Source organism: Ostrea edulis, chromosome 2 (genome assembly GCF_947568905.1).
Source record: "Ostrea edulis chromosome 2, xbOstEdul1.1, whole genome shotgun sequence".
NCBI lineage: Eukaryota > Metazoa > Mollusca > Bivalvia > Ostreida > Ostreidae > Ostrea > Ostrea edulis.
This window is the reverse complement of record NC_079165.1, coordinates 100,582,722-100,605,190: the sequence shown is the minus strand read 5'-3', so window position 1 is coordinate 100,605,190 and position 22,469 is coordinate 100,582,722. Positions and strand designations below refer to the sequence as shown.

General features: G+C 35.1%; 2 protein-coding genes across 3 annotated transcripts in view; one reads left to right on the top strand and one right to left on the bottom strand.

The window, feature by feature from the left end:
* Window positions 1–105: 105 nt before the first annotated feature.
* Window positions 106–11,704, top strand: LOC125682197 (ras-related protein Rab-30-like). 2 transcript variants are annotated; one of them, XM_048922639.2, is made up of 6 exons: window positions 159–222; window positions 947–1,051; window positions 4,155–4,247; window positions 4,895–4,978; window positions 8,832–9,015; window positions 9,110–11,704. In XM_048922639.2, exons 3-6 carry the CDS (start codon window positions 4,161–4,163, stop codon window positions 9,361–9,363), a joined length of 609 nt encoding a protein of 202 aa, XP_048778596.1. In that variant the 5' UTR covers window positions 159–222; window positions 947–1,051; window positions 4,155–4,160; the 3' UTR covers window positions 9,364–11,704. The 2 variants fall into 2 exon arrangements, with proteins under 2 accessions (XP_048778594.1, XP_048778596.1); XM_048922637.2 differs by lacking the exon at window positions 947–1,051 and having other exon boundaries at window positions 106–222.
* A 2,726-nt stretch (window positions 11,705–14,430) lies between these two features.
* LOC125680183 (uncharacterized) overlaps window positions 14,431–22,469 on the bottom strand; it is a 51,042-nt gene continuing 43,003 nt past the window's right edge. The window contains exons 21-25 of the mRNA XM_056153555.1: window positions 20,740–21,029; window positions 20,351–20,617; window positions 19,787–19,889; window positions 16,046–16,279; window positions 14,431–15,945 (exon numbers count right to left, since the gene is read on the bottom strand). Coding sequence (XP_056009530.1) covers window positions 15,617–15,945; window positions 16,046–16,279; window positions 19,787–19,889; window positions 20,351–20,617; window positions 20,740–21,029 — 1,223 coding nt within the window. The 3' untranslated portion in view covers window positions 14,431–15,616. The remainder of the gene's footprint in view (window positions 15,946–16,045; window positions 16,280–19,786; window positions 19,890–20,350; window positions 20,618–20,739; window positions 21,030–22,469) is intronic.

The following is a 22,469-nucleotide window of genomic DNA, read 5'->3' as shown; positions in this document are numbered from 1 at the left end:
TAATACGTTTTCTTAATTTGCAAGAAACTAATTCATTTGTATAAACGATTAATTTTTCTTAATCATGTTACAGTCTATGTAGTCTATCAACAAACTTCAAAGGTAAAATACTTATATAGATTCATGCGCAACGTACATCCGGTATACATAGCATATAAAACCAATACGACATCCGGGTTGAAATGATGAAGTTGTGATGATCATGATTTTGCAGTATAAAGGGTAATTAAATACTGATGGAGACTGAAAGAAAGCTTTATATACATTTTTTTTTTTGAAAATGAGTGAATTTGTTGCATGATAGTTACGATTGAATGAAAATGGGCATTAAACAAGATATAGAAGCCTGTTGTACAGCTCTAGGGAGCTTGTAATAAAACAAGTCAGTCGACAAAACATAAGTAAAACAACATATGAATAAGATAACAACTACATTATATCTCATAAGCAAGCAAACAAATAGAAGACTGTACAACCCAAAGCAAATTTTAGTGAAACACACAAATGAGCATAACTTAAGAGATGAGGAGTAATAGACAAATTAAGCTTAACTGTAAAGCAATAAAGAAAAATAACTAAAACTAAGAAATAGTGGCAAGCTTTGTAAGTAAATGAAAATAACATGTCCTGGGGCATGACTGTGTTTGAAGGCAAATCAAAAAGTATTAGCATCAGTATCTATATCCATAACAGGACAAAAAATATCCCGGAGTTAGCAGGACAGAGATCTATCAAAGCATCACACAACCTTTTTCAATGATCCACCTATTCATTGAATGCAGAAAATATAACAAAATTAATGTAAACAGTGCATTGTAATGTCATGTTCAGTATCAATTTACAAATATTGGGAGACATGTTACAATTGCCTTAATCGAGGAGTGATTACGTATGATTAAGAAAATATGGTTTACATTGCCTTTATGGATTTTATGCAACATTTCAGAATGACATGAACTTGGGTACACGAGATTGAAAATGGAGAAATACATAGCTTAACACTTGCAATTCGAATCTATGCCATTTTGACCAAAATTTTCAAGTTTGATAGGTATGGTTTAATTTTTCATCAGTTTTCTATATTTTTCTTTTAAATATGTATACATGTTACCTATAGAAAGAGCTCTGCTCTCACGGGCCTTTGGGACATGAGAGGGCTTTGCCCTCTATTAAGATTAAGGAGCAATATAGAACTCGAGGGAAATCCCTCTCCAGCCAGGGATTTGTTAAAAATGACAAACAACGATAACAGAGTATAAAATATATAATTTGAACACAAATCTATTTAATATCTTCAGGTAAACTGACCAGTATTTAATTACCCAAGCGAATATGTGTTTTCAAAACAATCAGCTATCGTCATAGCTGATTAACCCATGTAAAATATCACCTGATAAAAACCGTGTCGTGGACAAAATGGCCACCTATTACAGTGTAATTAACGTGTTGGGTGAGGATTTGAGTGGCCGCTGGCCGCATTACACAGGTTGCTGTTTATTCCAGTACAAATATATAAGAAAAATCATTGGGGGGAAATTGAGAGTAGCCATTGTTCGGGAGAGGCCGCTGATTTCAAGTGGCTGCTAAAACAAGTTTGTAACTGCAAAGTAAATAGCAGAAAAAAGAAGCATAAATACAAGTTATAAGTATTTTAAAAAGAAACACTAAAAGGGTAAAAATAAAAAACAGAAAGGGGGGGGGGGACTAAATAGGGCTGTGATAGTTAAAGGAAAGTAATTCATCCTCACACATTGAGCATCTGAATGGTGTAATCTCCACTGAGATTTAAGAGGCTGCTCCAGATGTGCAGTAATTTCAGCGGAGATTTGGCTCGGCTGGAAATTTCAACTGATGCCTTCACCGAATCTTGGAGCAATCTTTCGTAATTCATGTCTGGAAATTTACATTTAGCTTCGTCCAGTATAACAATTACTGTGCACTTAAGTGACACTGCCATTCACTATATGATTGTTAAACTAACTCTCTATTACTAATAATTTTGCATTGCTTATCATCTAAGTATGAAAATGTCATTTAGTAAAAACAGTCATTGAATTTACTGTTCAAATGAGGACTCCCATGAAGGAATTGTTTATCTCAAGATATTGAAGAGTTCCCATAGTGACTGCTTTTTTATTAGTGATATATATCAACTGCCCTTACCTATTGTATATCACTAATTTAAAAAAAAAAAGAAAGCATACTTTAAGAACTCTTCAATATCAGAACATTATAAACAATACCTTCATGGGAGTCCTCATTTGAATGGAAAATTCAGCAATAAAAATTATTGTTTTTACATTGGAATTTTCATACCTAGACGGTAAGCAATGTAACATTAATAGTAATAGAGAGTTAGTTTAATAGTCAATCAACTTATTTGAAGCGAAAGTCAGTGTCACCTAAGTGCACATTAATTGCTAGAACCAGTAGAAGCTGAATGTAAATTTCCAGACATGAATTATGAAGGACTGCTCAGGGTTTGACACTAAGGCACGTCCGACCGACCGAGTCTACTAAATGATAGGTCCGGTCGGGTAAAATGTCGATAAACTAGTCCGACTGGTCGTGTTGAAAAGATGAATAAGAAACTTTACTTTAAACCATAAGATATTTTATTCTTAACTCCCCCCCCCCCCCCCCCCCCCCCCCCTAATACCTGTAAAGAGTTTGGGAGCAATTTTGAACCGATTGATGACATAATCTTTATTTTCAGTTCTACTATATTAGTCACTGTCGGAATTGATGTTTTAGGACATTTATTCAAATACTTTGAATGTTAAAGGGACTGGTTCACGTTGAACAGAAAAAAAGGAAAAGGTTGGGATGAAACAAAGCAGGGCTTATGAAATAGAAAAAAATAAAACGGTTGAGGTCATTTTATTTTAGCAAATGGACTTAATGAATTTCTGCACCGGATAGAATTTAAAGAAACAGAAAATGCGTTTAATTGAAAATAAAATCATCAAATTGAATTACGAGACTTTTTTTTTTAGAGACTATTAAATACTTTTTATTTCAAACTTCATTTAAATTAGGTATTTATATATGAAGAAATCCCCAGGGTTTTTTTTTTCTGGAGAGTTGGTCAGGGCTAGTGGATGTAAGGTCAGGTCTATTAAATATCATTTGAAGTAGCCCGATTGGTCTAGTGCTCAAAAAAGTAAATGTCAAACCCTGACTGCTCCTCCGAGATTCGTTGAAAGTGACAGTCCAAATATCCAGCCGAGCTGAATTTCAGCTGAGATTACTGCACAGTGATCCACACCACATCTGGAGCAGACTTTTAAATGACTTAAATAGGGATCCACTTTCCAGATGTCATTGAGGAGACTGTTTCAGGAGGCCTCGTAGCTAAAAATATTCAAGCCTTATCTAGTTCACTGGTGGATGTTGGCTTTATTGCCTCCTGGAATTCTAGGAAGATTATTTGTGTGACAGGAGATTGTTAAGATATTTAACTGGTTAAGAGATTCCTTATAAAGAAAATTCAAAGGCTTGATAAGCTATTGCTTGTATTCTGTTTATATGCAATAGTTTTAGTTTGCTGCAGGATAACACTGATGGGAGATTCATTAAATGTCGGGAGGAAAACTTGTCCATTATAGTTGACTATTGGTACTTTTGCTACAAAGTGCTTTTATGGACAGTAATTAAAATTTGATGGAATAAAAGAGTTGTAAATGATTATTTGGTTAAAAATAATTTCTATTATTTCGAAAACAGCCAGTCGTCTTGATCATTTTTGCATATTTCTGTAACATGGTTGTCAAACTTAAGTAAAAATTCAATGTCAGTGTTGACAACAAGTAAGGTCACATTATTTTCGCAATTAATTTCTGTGTTAGTTATATTAAAAGACGTTATCCTTTCAGTCTCATTAGCTTTCTTCCCTAGGCATATGGCATGAAATTTATCCGAGTAGCCTTCATAGAATGTGATCAAATAATCTGATAAAAGTTGGGGTTTTTTTTATTTAAAGCTTTTTTTAAACTGAACATTCCTTAGTGTGCACAAGACAATGCGTTGTCATCTGCTTAGTTTTATAATGCAGATTCAACAAAATAAAATCATAGATGTGTACACAACCTTTGTGACTGTCAGTGGACAAGTCTGTTTGCAGCCCTTTGAATTGACAATTTTTGACTTTACAGGTGAAGATGGAGGACTACAAGTACTTGTTTAAGGTTGTGTTGATTGGTGAAGCAGGGGTTGGGAAGACATGTTTGGTCAGAAGATTTACTCAGGTAAATTTTCTATTTATGAAAATAAGAGAATTTCAAATACTGTATATTTTTAGCTCACCTGAGCCAAAGGCAAGTTTGTTAAAATCATGGCCCCCGGGGGTAAGATGAGGCAACAATAGGGGATCAATTTTTACATGCAAATATATAGGGAAAATCATTAAAAATCCTCTTCTGAAAAATCATTGGGCCAGAAAAGTTTACATTCACATGAAAGCTTCCTGACCTAGTCCAGATTCAATTTTGAAAAACATCATGGTCCCCGGGAGTAGGTTGGGATCACAATAGGGATAAAAGTTTTACATGTGAATATATAGGAAAAATCTTTAAATATGAGCCAAGGTGACTCAGGTAAGCGATGTGGCCCATGGGCCTCTTGTTTCAAATACGTTTTCCTTTTATAATTTTATTATTAGGGAAAATGCAAGCTAAATTGGGGGGGAAATGGCAATTTTTAGGGGGGGAAAGGACCGAAATTTGGACCCAAAATGGACCTCAAAAAATCATTCCATCACAACAGTTGATTATGCATAGAGTCTACTGCCACTTTGTTGTGCATGAGCATTAGTTATGATGGTGATTGAGAAATAGTTATCGACAAATTTATGGATAAATATGTAATGATAATAATTTGTTGCATTTTATCTAAGGGTCTGTTTCCACCAGGACAAGGGGCTACCATTGGTGTGGACTTCATGATCAAAACTGTAGAAGTAAATGGAGAGAGAATTAAAGTAAGGGAAATTTATTTTCAGAATGCATAATTTTCTGCTTATGCAGGTGTCTATATGTAGTCTATATGTGGGTATAATGCATGAGAAGTATGCCATTATCATGGTTTTTATGTATGAAGACCCAAAATTTTATTTTACATAAAATTAGAAGTTTGATTAATATGCTGAATGTATCACTTAGAAATAATAATTTTTTGTACAGGCACTGGTATTGCTCTCTTTTCTTTTCATGTCTTCTTTTTGCAATGCTGCTTTTAAGAAAAAGGACATAATTTGAAAGAGAAATAATGGAATAATAGTTAGCATAAATACACTGGCTTTGAGTTCCTTAAAGAGAAGCAATTCGTATGGATTATTGACAAAGGGGCAGGCATACCATTTCTAAATTGTACAATTACATAATTTGTTACTTACCTGTAGCAATTTTGCTATAATTATACCCCCCGAACGAAGTTCTGGTGGGTATATAGGAATCACTCTATCTGTCCGTCTGTCTGTGCAGATTCGTGTCTGGGCCATAACTTCTTTGTTCTTTGACTTAGGCGTACAATATTTGGCACACAGGTGGATCACCATGAGACGATGTGTCGAGTACTTTCATGACCTCTATATGACCTTGACCTCAAGGTCAAAATTAAAGGTTTTTTACAATGGATTCGTGTCCGGGTCATAACTTCTTTGTTCTTTGACATAGGCATACCATATTTGACACATGAGTGTATCACCATGAGACAATGTGTCATGTACCTTCATGACCTCCATATGACCTTGACCTCAAGGTCAAAATTAAACAATATATCAAAGTTTCATTTGATTAGATTGTAAATTTTTCGAGTTATCATCCGGAAACCAATTGTTGACGCCCGCCCGCCAACCCAAACCAATAGTTGAGTTCAACTTTGTTGCAACTCGGCTAACAACTTCGTTGCAACTCGGCTAATTACAGGTTTTTACAATGGATTCGTGTCAGGGCCATGACTTCTTTGTTCTTTGATATAGGCATACCATATTTGACACATGAGTGTATCACCATGAGACGATGTGTCGAGTACCTTCATGACCTCTATATGACCTTGAACTTTGACCTCAAGGTCAAAATTGATTATAGGGTTTTGACATAGTCATACCATAAGACATGGGTGCATCACCATGAGACTATGTGTCATGTACATTCATGACCTCTTTATGACCTTGACCTTTGATCTCAAGGTCAAAATTATAGGTTTATGCCATGGATTTGTGTTCGGACTATATCTTCCATTTTCTTCTACAAAGGCATACCATATTTTTACACTCAGGAAAGAGGTAATTTATACCTATTAACAACACCCTTTGGGAGATTGGGGTAAGCGGGGGGTATTCTTAGTGAGCATTGCTCACAGTACCTCTTGTTTAGTAATACATACCAGTGTCTTCGCTTTAACTAAGCGATTGACTTTAATTTATATTTTGATTTGTCTCAGTCTCTGGAAAATATAAAATTATTGGCACAGCGTCTGATTTGAAATTCATCTATTTGTGTCCACATTGTTAGGCTACCGACGGATGTACTGAAGTGCAATGTTCATGGCAACACTGAATCCATCGCGTCGGAGAATTTGTATACCCATATATTTTTTTCATCTAAATCTGGTATCCCTTGGGAAGAGGTGTACATGTATATGCACCATCTTCTACAACCTAACACATGTACTACAATTAAATGCAGCACACTTTGGCATTTTTCAAAGCTATGCAGTTTTAAAATACTTCGTTATAGGCCTATTCATGTTATAAGGCCTAGTTGCTTACATCACAGTGGGTCTTTTGACGTCATCAGCAAGGGAGATCAGCTGCGATCATCAAAAATAATTTTCGTGATCGAGTACATTTGATCAGCTGTTATGATGTTATAATGCACTGAATAAAAAATTAAAAATGAATTATTGTTTAATAAACCTTGATTAATGAATTTTCATACATAACTCAATTTCTTCAAATATCGTTTCATATGACCTTTAACCTTGAATTCATCTGACATTAAATGATTCACTTCTGTTGACAAAAATTCATTTGTCATTAATATTTTTCTCAGAAAATAAAAATTAAAAAATAAAATCCTCCCACCCGCCCCATACTTTTTGGTGACCCTGGATGATAATATCTACTAATTAAGTTGAATTGGCCTTATTTAGCAACAACAAAAAATTATCCTCTTAAAATATTCAGCACTATAAAAATGTTAATTCATTATGTCCCCTCTCCTCCATGGAGAGACATTATTTTTGTACTTTCTGTCCGTCCGTCACAAAATCTTGTAACTCTTCTCCTCTTATATGGCTTACTTACATGTAAAACTGTGTATAATGCTTCATTGCCATTTGTAGATGTGCATATTGTGGACTGGAGGATCCAATTATTTTCCTAAAAGTTATAGTGGATCTAAGAGGGGTGGAGGATGTAAAATAGCTTGTGAACACTTCTCCTCCTATATGGCTTATCTGATAGATTTGAAACTTTGTACAATGCTTCATTATGTCTTTCAGTAGGAGACATTGTTTTTGTACTCTTTGTCCGTCCTTCGGTCTGTCCGTCTGTCTGTAAACTTTCACATTTTTGACTTCTTCTCAAGAACCACTAGGCCAATTTCAACCAAACTTGGCACAAAGCATCCTTGGGACAAGGAGATTCAAGTATGTTTTAATGAATGGCCACACCCTTCTCCAAGGGGAGATGATAGCAAAATAGTAAAAATACATTAAAAACTTTTAAAAATCTCCCTCTCCAGAACCACTGAGCCAATTTCAACCAAACTTGACACAAATCATCCTGGATGAAGGTATCTCAAGATTGTTCAAATGAAGGGTCACTTCCCTTTCCAAGGGGAGATAATAGCAAAATTGTGAAAATACATTGGTGACTTTTAAAAATCTTCTTGTCCAGAACCACTGGGCCATTTTCAAACAAACTTGACACAAAGCATCCTTGGTATAGGGGATTCAAATTTGTTCAAATGAAGGGTCATGCCCCCTTCAAAGGGGAGATAATCACAAAAATGCAAAAATAGGGTCGGGTCATTTAAAAATCTTCTCAAGATCCACTGGGCTAGGAAAGTACTACTTTACATGAAAGCTTCCTAACATAGTGCAAGTTCAAGTTTGTTACAATCATAGCCCCTGGGGGTAGGATGGGGCCACAATAGGCGATCATAATTTTACATACAAATATATAGGAAAAATCTTTTAAATTCTTCTTCTGAAATACCACTGGGCCAGAAAAGATTACATTTACATGTAAGCTTCCTGACATAGTGCAGATTCAAGTTTGTTAAAATCATAGGTCCCAGGGGTAAGTGGGGCCACAATAGCAGACAAATTTATAGGGAAATTCTTTAAAAATCGTCCCCTGAAAAATCACTTGGCCAGAAGGGTTTAAATTTACATGAAAGCTTCCTGACATATTGCAGATTCAAGTTTGTTAAAATTATGTCCCTCAGGGGAAGGATGGGGCTACAATAAGGGATCAAAGTTTTACATAGAAATATATAGAGAAAATCTTTTTAAAAAGTCTTCTCAAGAACTATTGGGCCAAAGAAGTTGACATTTACATGAAAGCTTCCTGACATAGTGCAGATTCAAGTTTGTAAAAAAAAAAATCATGATCCCCGGGGGTAGGTTGGGGCCACAATAGGGATCAAAAGTTTTACATGTGAATATATAAGGAATATATAAGAAAAATCTTTAGATATGGACTAGGTAACTCAGGTGAGCAAAGTGGCCCATGGGCCTCTTGTTTTACATATTCACTTACTATAACTTTGACTTAACAAATGTGGATTTTCTGTTCAATAACATGATGCTTTCTGAATTAACAGCTCCAGATTTGGGATACTGCTGGACAAGAGCGATTCCGTTCCATAACGCAGAGTTACTACCATTCAGCAAATGCCCTTATCCTGGTGTACGATGTCTGTAGTCAGCTGTCCTTTGATAATGTTCCCCACTGGATTCAGGAAATTGAAAAATATGCGCATACCAAAGTCTTCAGCTACCTAGTTGGTAGGTCATTCATTGATAAAATATTCTTTTAAGAAAAGAGCAAACAGTCTAGTAGACATGCTATTCATTTTTAACAAAACTCTTGTAATTTCAGGAAATAAAATTGATCAAATAAACAGACGAGAGATTCCAGCACATATTGGTGAACAGTTTGCTAAACGCTATGAAATGAAATTCATAGAGACGTCTGCTAAAGAGGCAGAAAACGTGGACGCTTTGTTTTATGACATTGCTACAGAACTAACAAAACAGGCCCAACACCAGGCATTGGAGTCCGATAAGGGTGTCAATTTCAGGGCCCATAACACATCCACTATATCAAGCTGCTCAACTTGTCTTAAATTCTAAGGTTTAAAATCATATACTTATATTTCCATTATGATTTTATTATTGTACAGGAGAACACACTTTATATAGAATTCACTGTTACGTAAAAATAATGGCACATTTTGTAGAATCACAATCTCGTACATGTGTCTTAAACTTTGGTTTTGTCATTCAGCAAAGAAGTGAAAACATTTGTTTTATACTAAAAAATGCTCTCAGTGCTGTCTCTGATCACTGCCATTGTATTAGTGCAATGTACATAAAATAGTAAAATTTATACTATACCTAGGAAGGACCTAATAACATTATTGGAATGGTAAATTTTGGTAATCCAAAATGAATTCTAATGATAATTTAAGAAGAAAACCCTCATATATTGGGAAATATTTTGTGTTTAATCAATTTTTTGCAGTGCAAAATTTTGAGTGCGAGTCTGATGATTGTCTTTCAGATTGGATTTCAGGTTTGTGTGACAGATAATGAGATGTTATGGAAATGTGTTTGTAATTGTCATTCAGTATAGACTGCTTGCCTTATTGTTGTTCAGATGTGCCATGATAATTGAGTGAAAAATGTATCGCACTTTTCTTTTGATTATTATACGTCTACAAAATGCACATTTATTAAAAGCATAGGCATAAATAACTGCTATTGTAAACTGTTGAAAATTGGAGTTAGTGTGAATTAAAGTAAATTAATATCAACATGTGTTAAACATTCTGTAGCTGATTTTATATACTGAAAGAGACTATAAACAGAAGCATCAGTTATTCATTCTAAGTGAAAATATTCTAGAAGGAATGTATAAATTACCTATAATTGTATTTTTCTTTTACATCATTGAAATTCATTTATGGAGTTTCATGCTTGCATTCTTTGGGTTTTTTTAATTGTAAAACATGTGAAATTTATTTTATCTATTGTAAACCTGTATCGGTAAATAAAACTGGCATTCCTCGGAAAACATTTCAAAAATTTGTAGTCGTTAAACATGTACCAAAATAAACATCCATTTCATTCACTTCAAAGTCACTACATTTTTGTTACAATTTGTTTTCATTGCTTGATATCCATTTTTGTATGATTTTTTTCTCTAGTCAATGTTAAAGAGTCTTTATTTGTTTATTTTTATGCTCCCGAAATCAGAGATCCGTGGGCATATAGTTTTTGATCTGTCTGTTTGTTTGTCTGCAAAAACTTTAACCTTGGCCTAAAATAGATGGTGATAGGACTTTCACATTTCACATGTGTATTCTTTGTGACGAAACCTAATAAATTGGTACCAAAAAATTTTACCTTGACCTCAGGGTTTGACCTACTTTTGAAAAACTTTTACTTTGGCCATAAGTTTTGAATGGTTGGTGATAGGGCTTTCATATGTGTATTCCTTGTGACAAGATCTTTATTTATTTAGCAAAAATTTTGACCTATTGACATTAGGGTTTGACCTACTTTTGAAAAACTTTTAACCTAAGTCATAACTTTTGAATGCTTAGTGATAGGGCTTTCATATTTCATATGTGTATTCCTTGTGACAAGACCTTTTTTGAGTACCAGAATTACTTTTTCTGCCATATGGGAGCATCAGTGTTTCATAAACACATCTTGTTAGGTTTTTTTTTTTTTTTTGGTTGTTTTTTTTTTTGTATTGTCTGCTGATCTTTATATTTTATGTTAGTATTGTGCCAACTTGTATCCCCTGCAACCAGTATTGCTTATCTTCATGTTTTTAGAACAACACCAACATATTTTTTGTTTCTTTATTTTATTTTCTCTTTGTTTATCAGTATCTGCAGTAAAAAAAAAAAAAAAAAAAAAGCTCTTTGACAAATTATACCATCACATTATTACTGTTGACTCACCAGTCTTTTCCAAACTTGTTACATAGATTAGCAGTGTCAGGTGTTTCATATGCAGAAGGCTTCATTTTGCCCCCCCCAACACACACACACACACACACCACACCCAAGGTTAGTTTGCCTCATTTATTTAAATAATTTATCCAAGCAAGATGACATTTTCACATAGTAATTTTCTTAAGAGTTGAATGTACACTTACTCAAGAAAGAGGGTTTATTTCATGATATACCAATGTGAGCAATATGTTTTACATCCCTCGTACTCGGAATGGTTGGAATTTTTATTTTGCGTTAAAGCATTTGAAGTTAGTTTATCTACCTCTCACTCTGTACCATATGTGAAAGAAATCCAAAGATTTAGCATAATATCTCCACATTAGTTAACATGCTTGATGTACAATTTTTGCATATGTGGTGCTGTTTTGTCAAGTTGTTAAGAATACTCAACATTTCCATTGTTTTTGTCAGTATGCTAAATACTTGTATTAAATTTTTTGATTGAATTTGTGATTGTCTTAATTCATATCTAGAGTTATCATAATTAATATAAGCCAACGGGAGATATTATACATTTATTGCATGATAGTGAGGGAGATATGAAGATTTATTCACCCAAGAAAAATCATATTCCCTGAGGGCAACGCCCGAGGGGAATGTGATTTTTCTTGGGTGAATAAATCTTCATATCTCCCGAACATTCATGCAATAATTTGTTTGAAATTGAAATTATACCGAAACAAAGCAAGACCACAAAATTGTATTTGAGATTGGAGTTTACTCATTTATACATTGTACATGTATGTAGCTGAGATCGCCCTAACAGTAACATCGCGCCGTCAATGTATATATAGAAGGTACAAACAGCGAAACCAGTTTTTGTATTTCCATTCTCCTTGAATGCTCATTTACTTGCATGTTTTTATATCAACCAAAATCAGTCGATTTTAAAACTGTATATCAGAGACCCGCATATTTTGTGCCTTACGAACTATGAAAGTAGAATGACTTGGACTTATTGTGACGTCATAATACACTTCGTCTACTTTGACGTTAAATTTATGGAAAATGCACGAAGCTGCCCAAGGGGAAATATGATGTTTGAGAGAGAGATATGAAGTTTTGTCTTCCCTGGCACGTGACTGTCTAGACCAATCAGAGTACGCGTTGCATAGAATTCTCATACTGAGGTATAATATGTTATAGTGCTGTCCATCTGAGGTCGTGTTTTCTGGACTTTTTTTCCGTAACGGATGCATATATATACGACATTGAAATTTGGTCGCAATTTCTTCCTCAAGAAGCGTATGTTTCAGCTTAATTGGTGCACCTTCACCTACTTAGTGCTAAAGATATGTCACAGTTTTCCAAACTTTTTTTGTTATGGTTACAGGTATTGCCCTGAAATGTAGTCACAACATTCCTCTCGGAGAAGTGCAGATTCAGTTGCATTTCAGCTTAATTGGTGCATCGTGTACTACTTTAGGGCTAAAAGTAGGTCAAGTAGTTCCTTGGACTTTCTCATAATGGATACAAATGTTGCACTGAAATTTTTTCATCGCTGTCCGACGGCCGTATGATGTACCATTGTCTTAGTAATGTAATTTTTAAGTCTCTTATATAACAAAGTTTGGAGATGTTTGTTTTTGCTTAGTTCTTATTCTTCCACTTTTCTGCACCTAAAATGTCCATGACTGTTCTCTGTAAGTGGTTCATGAAGTATTTAATACTCCAAGATGTGATAGTTCAATGTATGTAGGAATCTTTGCTTTCAGATTTAAGGGGATTTAGGTACCTTTTGAGGGGATCAAATGGGGGTGAGGTCTAGCATAGAACTATAGGTGGGGAAATTCCATATTTCAACAGATATAACTTGTGAAATATCATAAATAAATTCATAGCATTTTCAGCAATGATAAGGTGATGATTTGCAACTACAGACTTGTATTATGGTGAAATATCTCTAATGATCTAGTCCTTGATTACATAAGCTGGTATAGTGTCAAGACTTTACAAATTAGTATCATGGTCAGTTGACCTTGATCATTATAGTGACTTGCATAAATTTAAAACCTTAATCGATAGCGATATGGGATCTTCAAAAATGATGATTGAAAAATGGAGCCTCAAGGTCAAGTTACTCCAATGACCTTAGTCTATGACCTTGGTCATAAAAACTAATATAAGCTTCAGAATATGGACCAATATAGGCATGGAATCTTCAACAAATATGATTAAGGGGGTATACTACATCATCACAATTAATGAGAGCATCAATTCAATTATTGTGCACAATAATTGAATTAGTGTATGCATTAATCCAAGTGATGAGAGGAAAAATTGACTTGATGCACACATTAATTCAGTTGATGAGAACAATAATTGATTTGATGCATACATAAATCAATTGGAGCAATAATCGATTTCATGTGCACATCAATTCAATTATTGCTCTCATCAATTTGATGCACACATCAATGCTGTGGAATCATTGCTTGCAAAATAGCATTTGGAGCTTGGTCTGAATGATTTGATGATCTCTATAATTCAAATGAAGATATCTTTCATTATTTACAATGCTTTGTAGAAGGAATTAATGACTGCATCAGTTCTTTTAGAGAGCAAAAATTTAATTGAAGAGATCATTACTTCAGTTGTTGAATTGAAGAATTATTGCATGCATCAATTGAATTAATGATGTCATTAATTCAAAGGAAAAGAGCAATAACTCAATTATTGCAAGCATTAATTGATTGATGCACATATTAATTGAATTATTGCTCTCTTCAATTGAATTGTAGCACACCTCAATTCAATTGTTGATGTAATCAATTCATTTGAAGAGAGTAACAATTCAATTATAGCACTCATCAATTCAGCAAAATAATTAATACTATTACATTTACTTGAAGAGATCTTTGATTGAATTGTCATGCGCATTAAATAAATTGATGATATATTCATATGATTAAATATTTCACTTATTTGAGTTTATGTTAATTTGGTGCTCCATATGTGAGATGAGTTCTAATTGGTTAACAAACCAGGTATAAATTTCCACACACCCTGCTGAAGCCAGAGGTAAATAATTGATGTCACAATGCAATGTATACCTACATGCAAAGAATTTTTTTTAATGAGGTTTGTTCTTTAGAACGTATTCATCACGATTCATTAAAATTGTGATGTCACATTATATACCCCTAGCTTGTAAAAAATAAAATTTCTCGCATGAATTTCCTTATTTTAATTACAAAATAAGTATATGTAGTATCATTTGTTTACAAAGGATATAAATTAATTATCCTGGTCCAATCAAGGGTGTATGGGGATTTACCCCTGGGGTTGTATTCCATATCCCAGGATAAATCCTCGTACACCCTGGACCTGGATAACTGATATCGTAAAATCTTCATTACCAAATCCAATACATAACAGGCTTTTAAAACCCTAAAACATTCCCATCTTTATTATTAAGTCTCAATTAAACAAGAGTACTGCAAACAGCACAACAAGAGTACTGCAAACAGCACAACAAGAGTACTGCAAACAGCACAACAAGAGTACTGCAAACAGCACAACAAGAGTACTGCAAACAGCACAACATACACCCTTGGACCTGTAAGCACATTATGCACTCTGAATTCATAAAAAAAAATCTAGAAAATTGTTTTGACCTACTTGTAACCCTAAAGTAGGTCATGATGCACCAATCCAGCTGAAATGCAAAACGAACTTAAATACCTCCTAGAGGAATCTTGTGACTAAATTTCTGAGCAATATCTGTATCCATAACAAAAACAAGGTTATTCTACTAAGTGATACTACCACCTTGACCTTTGATTCTGAAGAACAAAAGGTGTTCTCCACTTAGGAGTATATGTACTGTACCGAGTTTGACGGTCCTAGCCCCAACGATTCGGTCTGTATCCTGCCTACAAGGTTTTCCTAATAAGTGATACTATGACTTTGACCTTGAACAAAAAGGATCCTTCTCTTGGCATGGGAGTATATGTGCCAGGTTTGACAGTCCTAGCCCCAATAGTTTGGTCTGTATTCTGCCTACAAGGTTTTCCTGTTAACTGATACAACCTTCACCTCTGACCTTGAAAAACAATAGGCATCTTCTCATCATGGTGATCAAATGTACCAAGTTGTACTTGAACCTTGCTGTTCATTCTGCATTTTGCCTGCAAGGTCTGGCGACAGACAGATGGATGGACGACGCCATACCATAATACGTCCCATCTTTGATGGGCTTACACTACTGACTAATATTGGTACAAATTATACAACAGTGCAGTTTACTTGAAATTGCATCTGGAACATTGACATTAAATGGATCTACATGTTTTATAAAAACTGTTATCTTCTATGACAGTTGTTTTCCTATCTGTTGATTATCTAATAAAACAATATCATATAGAATCATAACTAGGGGGTAAATCGGAATAACCTTGAACACAAGATGAGTAGCTCGGTGGTAAGTCCAGTGAAGTGGGAGGAGTTAAGTGTTCCAATGAAGCACTAGCAGCTGTTACAGGAGCTGTTGACTCGGATGTTGTATGTAGAGAATTTCCTGTATTGTTCGAATTGAATGAAGATACACGAGTCGCTGTAGGCGGTGCTTCTGTCCTTGACTGAGGAGATCTAAGACCACAAGACGAGTAGGGAGGCGGTGGGGATGATAATGAGGTCGGAGTTGGGTATGATTGAAGTTGAGGTGTAGAAATGTCGGCTAAGATATCTGAAAGTAAAAGAAAAAATTGCGATCTTAAGACTTTTTTCCATTAATCAAATGTCATTTGAAATAACATACTTCTGCATACTTTAGCAATGCTGTTTACCTGGATTTGAGATTCTCTGTTGATCGGTTGATTGTGAAGTCCAATTTCTGTTTGCCATGTCATAATTGTAAAAAGACCTGGCTTGATATTCTACTGGAGCCATGACATTGGTCTGTGATGTAGCACTGTGTCTGCTTCGTTTTCTTTTTATCTTCCAATAACAGAAAAAACACACCAGAACAAAGACCAGTGTAGACCCCACAGCCAGTCCAGGAATAAGGGCATTTGTTTTCACTGAAAATAGGAACTTAAATGTACATGCTATAATGCCTTTACAGAACTTCCATATTACTTCTATTCATGTACTTTATACTTGGTTACATTTTAATCTCAATAAAATTCTGTGTGTAAACAGAGTAAAGTTACAGAGTAGAATGGTCTGTGTGTCAACAGAGTAATGTTACAAAGTAGAATGTTCTGTGTGTCAACAGAGTAGAATGTTCTGTGTGTCAACAGAGTAATGTTACAGAGTAAAATGTTCTGTGTGTCAACAGAGTAATGTTACAGAGTAGAATGTTCTGTGTGTCAACAGAGTAAAGTTACAGAGTAGAATGTTCTGTGTGTCAACAGAGTAAAGTTACAGAGTAGAATGTTCTGTGTGTCAACAGAGTAATTTTACAAAGTAGAATGTTCTGTGTGACAAAAGAGTAAAGTTACAGAGTAGAATGTTCTGTGTGTTAACAGAGTAAAATGTTCTGTGTGTCAACAGAGTAATGTTACAGAGTAAAATGTTCTGTGTGTCAACAGAGTAAAGTTACAGAGTAGAATGTTCTGTGTGTTAACCGAGTAAAGTTACAGAGTAGAATGTTCTGTGTGTCAACAGAGTAAAGTTACAGAGTAGAATGTTCTGTGTGTCAACAGAGTAATTTTACAAAGTAGAATGTTCTGTGTGACAAAAGAGTAAAGTTACAGAGTAGAATGTTCTGTGTGTTAACAGAGTAAAATGTTCTGTATGTCAACAGAGTAGTGTTACAGAGTAAAATGTTCTGTGTGTCAACAGAGTAATGTTACAGAGTAAAATGTTCTGTGTGTCAACAGAGTAAAGTAACAGAGTAGAATGTTCTGTGTGTCAACAGAGTAAAGTTACAGAGTAGAATGTTCTGTGTGTTAACAGAGTAGAATGTTCTGTGTGTCAACAGAGTAATGTTACAGAGTAAAATGTTCTGTGTGTCAACAGAGTAATTTTACAAAGTAGAATGTTCTGTGTGACAAAAGAGTAAAGTTACAGAGTAGAATGTTCTGTGTGTTAACAGAGTAAAATGTTCTGTGTGTCAACAGAGTAATGTTACAGAGTAAAATGTTCTGTGTGTCAACAGAGTAATGTTACAGAGTAAAATGTTCTGTGTGTCAACAGAGTAAAGTAACAGAGTAGAATGTTCTGTGTGTCAACAGAGTAAAGTTACAGAGTAGAATGTTCTGTGTGTTAACAGAGTAAAGTTACAGAGTAGAATGTTCTGTGTGTCAACAGAGTAAAGTTACAGAGTAGAATGTTCTGTGTGTCAACAGAGTAATTTTACAAAGTAGAATGTTCTGTGTGACAAAAGAGTAAAGTTACAGAGTAGAATGTTCTGTGTGTTAACAGAGTAGAATGTTCTGTATGTCAACAGAGTAATGTTACAGAGTAAAATGTTCTGTGTGTCAACAGAGTAATGTTACAGAGTAAAATGTTCTGTGTGTCAACAGAGTAAAGTAACAGAGTAGAATGTTCTGTGTGTCAACAGAGTAAAGTTACAGAGTAGAATGTTCTGTGTGTTAACAGAGTAGAATGTTCTGTGTGTCAACAGAGTAATGTTACAGAGTAAAATGTTCTGTGTGTCAACAGAGTAATGTTACAGAGTAGAATGTTCTGTGTGTCAAAAAAGTAATGTTACAGTGTAAAGTGTTCTGTGTGTGGAAAGTGTACAAGTTTGTTCTGTTCGTAGTGATGAAACGATTGTCGCTGATGATCGATTGTCAGTCATTCAGAGACCTATGATGCTACTAATCGATTACAAAATAAGTCGCCGACATCATTGACCAAACAAAATCCGGAAATCACTTCACAACGACATTCAACAGTCAAATAATGGAGTCTATCTCTGATATCTTTGAGACATGTGATTATAAATAAATTCAATTACTTGATATATTGAAATTCTGATTATTTACCTGTGAACAAAAGAAACAAAGAAAAATTCAAATGTTGTTTCTATATGTTTCTATATGTTTAATAATTATGTTATCTATTTTGAGGGAGAAAACACTTTTAAAAATGACAATTCCAATTATAATAGTTTATTAATCTATTACAGTGAATGATGATGTGTCTGATTATTAGTGATAATCGATCCTGGTCTTTGGTCCGATTGCCCATCATTATCTGTGTGTCAAAATTGTAGTTTAATTGTTCTGTGTCAATAATAAATTTGATATGTTCTGATTGTCAACAATATATAAAACGGACTGTGTGTAGCAGAATAATTAGTCTGTGTCACTAGTGTTGTGTCCTCTGTGTGTTGTTAGTAGGTTCTGTGTCACTAGTGTTGTGTTCTCTGTGTGTTGTTAGTAGGTTCTGTGTCTCTAGTGTTGTGTTCTCTGTATGTTGTTAGTAGGTTCTGTGTCACTAGTGCTGTGTTCTCTGTGTGTTGTTAGTAGGTTCTGTGTCACTAGTGCTGTGTTCTCTGTGTGTTGTTAGTAGGTTCTGTGTCACTAGTGTTGTGTCCTCTGTGTGTTGTTAGTAGGCTCTGTGTCACTAGTGTTGTGTCCTCTGTGTGTTGTTAGTAGGTTCTGTGTCACTAGTGTTGTGTCCTCTGTGTGTTGTTAGTAGGTTCTGTGTCACTAGTGTTGTGTTCTCTGTGTGTTGTTAGTAGGTTCTGTGTCACTAGTGTTGTGTTCTCTGTGTGTTGTTAGTAGGTTCTGTGTCACTAGTGTTGTGTTCTCTGTGTGTTGTTAGTAGGTTCTGTGTCACTAGTGTTGTGTTCTCTGTGTGTTGTTAGTAGGTTCTGTGTCACTAGTGCTGTGTTCTCTGTGTGTTGTTAGTAGGTTCTGTGTCACTAGTGTTGTGTTCTCTGTGTGTTGTTAGTAGGTTCTGTGTCACTAGTGTTGTGTTCTCTGTGTGTTGTTAGTAGGTTCTGTGTCACTAGTGTTGTGTTCTCTGTGTGTTGTTAGTAGGTTCTGTGTCACTAGTGTTGTGTCCTCTGTGTGTTGTTAGTAGGTTCTGTGTCACTAGTGTTGTTAGTAGGTTCTGTGTCACTAGTGTTGTGTTCTCTGTGTGTTGTTAGTAGGTTCTGTGTCACTAGTGATGTGTTCTCTGTGTGTTGTTAGTAGGTTCTGTGTCACTAGTGCTGTGTTCTCTGTGTGTTGTTAGTAGGTTCTGTGTCACTAGTGTTGTTAGTAGGTTCTGTGTCACTAGTGCTGTGTCCTGTGTGTTGTTAGTAGGTTCTGTGTCACTTGTGCTGTGTCCTGTGTGTTGTTAGTAGGTTCTGTGTCACTAGTGTTGTGTTCTCTGTGTGTTGTTAGTAGGTTCTGTGTCTCTAGTGTTGTGTCCTCTGTGTGTTGTTAGTAGGTTCTGTGTCACTAGTGTTGTGTTCTCTGTGTGTTGTTAGTAGGTTCTGTGTCACTAGTGTTGTGTCCTCTGTGTGTTGTTAGTAGGTTCTGTGTCACTAGTGTTGTGTTCTCTGTGTGTTGTTAGTAGGTTCTGTGTCATCAATAAGGTAACATGATTGAACCACAAGTCGACAGTGTAGCTACAATTATACTCACATGATAGTGTCATGTTCTCCTGTGTAGTTGTAGGCGATACTACAGTGGTTGTCATGTTGGAGTATCTTTGACTGACTTTTGTACACTCTTTTGTGTTAAAGTACTGTTCAAAGGGAAGAATACATTATAGACTATATCTCACTTCATTTACACTAAGATTACTTCACAGTATTGTGGGATCAATCTAGGCAGTCCTTTAAGGTACTCAATGTATAACGATCATATTTCATATATAGTATATGAATGTTGGTATTTTTGTAATCATTGTATAATTTTGAAGGGTTCATCAATTAAAAATAATCCACCATAGTAATTTTTAAAAAAAATTTGACTGCTGATTTATTTATCACTTATTAATTATTTACTTCACTTAGAATTTTACATTGAAGTATATGGAAAGAGCATGTTTCATTTAAATATATTAAAAAGAAATTACATTTTCATACAAATACCTTAGTCACATTACAAAATTAAATGTCTATCTCACTTAATTGTTTTCATAAAAAATGTAATCATTCAAGGGTCTAAGGTAGTAATGTACATTTTTAACTAATTTGAAAATACCTCAGATTTACTCGAGTTCCTGTTTTGAAGTGAATTCCCTCCAACTTCTAACATAAAACGTTTAGGAGAGTACAAAACGTATACACCTGTAAATGACATCACAGGTCCATAGTATCTTGCCAACTCAAGTAGTGCTTTGACTGTATTTCCCCCTCCGGTATCAGATCCATAGGCGGATGCAATATCATGCCATTGTATAATATTTGAAGAGCCGCACTTAGAGTTTTCAAGAATTTTCACACGAGGGTATGAGCTTTCTCTCAAACTCTGAAATTCATAAATTCAGCATAAGATAATTACAAGTGGTGTACACCCTTATCATTGAATATACATAATTTATCTTCATAATGAAATAAAACTAGTCTTTACAAATAAAAATACATACTTACCCCATAAATAATGGAATCTAGGTGAACAGTGGTGTCAATCCTCCAGTTAGTCACGTGATAAGACGACAGTACCAGTATTATAGGTTTCTTGCTCTCCCCTCTAGGACGTATCACAACATCATACGTGTTGTAATGTCTATCACCGTAAATTCCAATCATGTGGACTTCATTCTCTGGGTTGTCATTGGTAACACATCCTCGTAGTCTGTATCCGTATTTCAACGAATCCGCTTCCACATGCACAGGGGAGAATGGTGGATTCTCTCGAATAATACAATTTCCAACTTCAGCTTAAAATGACCAAAATAGATGTGGCATTCTTATTTTGTTTCAAATAAATAAAATCATGGTACTTGTTTGTACCCATACTGAAATATATCTGTCAATGACAACGAATTATGTGTTGTAAGGAAGGATAATTTTAGTACAGATTCTAAAGTCTAAGTAAAAAATATGAGCATTTGTTAAAAGATTGCTATGCATAGCCCTATGTCTACTGCTACCGCAAAGAAAGTTGAAGCACAAAAGTCCCATAACTCCTGTAAAATTTGTTGAATCAAAATAGTGGCGAAATATGATCAACTACATATGGTGACAAACAATCCAACAAATTTTGAAATCTGTTGAATGGTTTCAAAGGAGTTGCGTCCAAAAAGTGTTTCTATAGTGTAGCGAAATAGTGTAGTCCCATAACTCCTGTAAAATTTGTCGAATCAAAATGGTGGCGCAATATGATCAACGACATTTGGTGACTAACAATCTTGCATTTGAACAAAATCCATTGAGTGGTTTCAAAGGAGTTGCATCCACAAAGTCAAGAGGGATAGATGTACACACGGATGCACAGACAACAGTGTATGTCCCCTTCCATGTTGTGGCGGGGGACAAAAACAATAGGCCCACAGGCCTTATTGGTCACCTGAGTATTGGTTACAAGTATTACTAGTCCCAAGGTCTATGAAATCAATAAAAACAAGCGATGTTTGTAAAACATATATACCCCCCATGGTGCAAAATTGAAAAGGGTTATACACATACATCATTTAATTGATAGTAGTATCACCAATTCAAAATATTGAGCAGACAATATCTTCCTATGTTAGGAGTGGATTGACCATGTGACCTAAAAATCAATAGGAATCATTTACTCCTTATGATGTACCAGTGTACCAAGTTTGGTGTCAATCAAGCATTTAATTCTTAAAATATAGGAGACAATATATTACTATGTCCAGTTTATCCCTTGACCTTTGACCATGTGACCTCAAAATCAAGAGGGGTCATCTCCTGAAGATGTACCATTGTACTAAGTTTGATGTCTGTCAAGCAAAGGGTTCTCTAGACATTGAGTGGTCAGTATATTCCTATGTCCAGTTTGACCCTTGACCTTTGACCATGCAACCTCAAAATCAATAGGGGTCATCTATACTCCTTGGGATGTACCAGTGTACAAGTTTGATGTCTGTCAAACAAAGGGTTCTCAAGATATTGAGTGGACAGTGTCTTCCTATGTCCACAGTAGTTTGACATTTTGACCTGAAAAACAATAGGGGTCCTCCTCTACTCATAACCAACCCACATATGAAATATCATTACGATCAAGTGAATGGTTCTCAAGATATTGAGCGGACAACATGTGGTCTACCGACCAACAGGTGCAAAGCAATATGCCCCCTTCTTTGAAGGGGGGCATAAAAATTCCTGAAACAAATCACTGTAAGAAATCATCA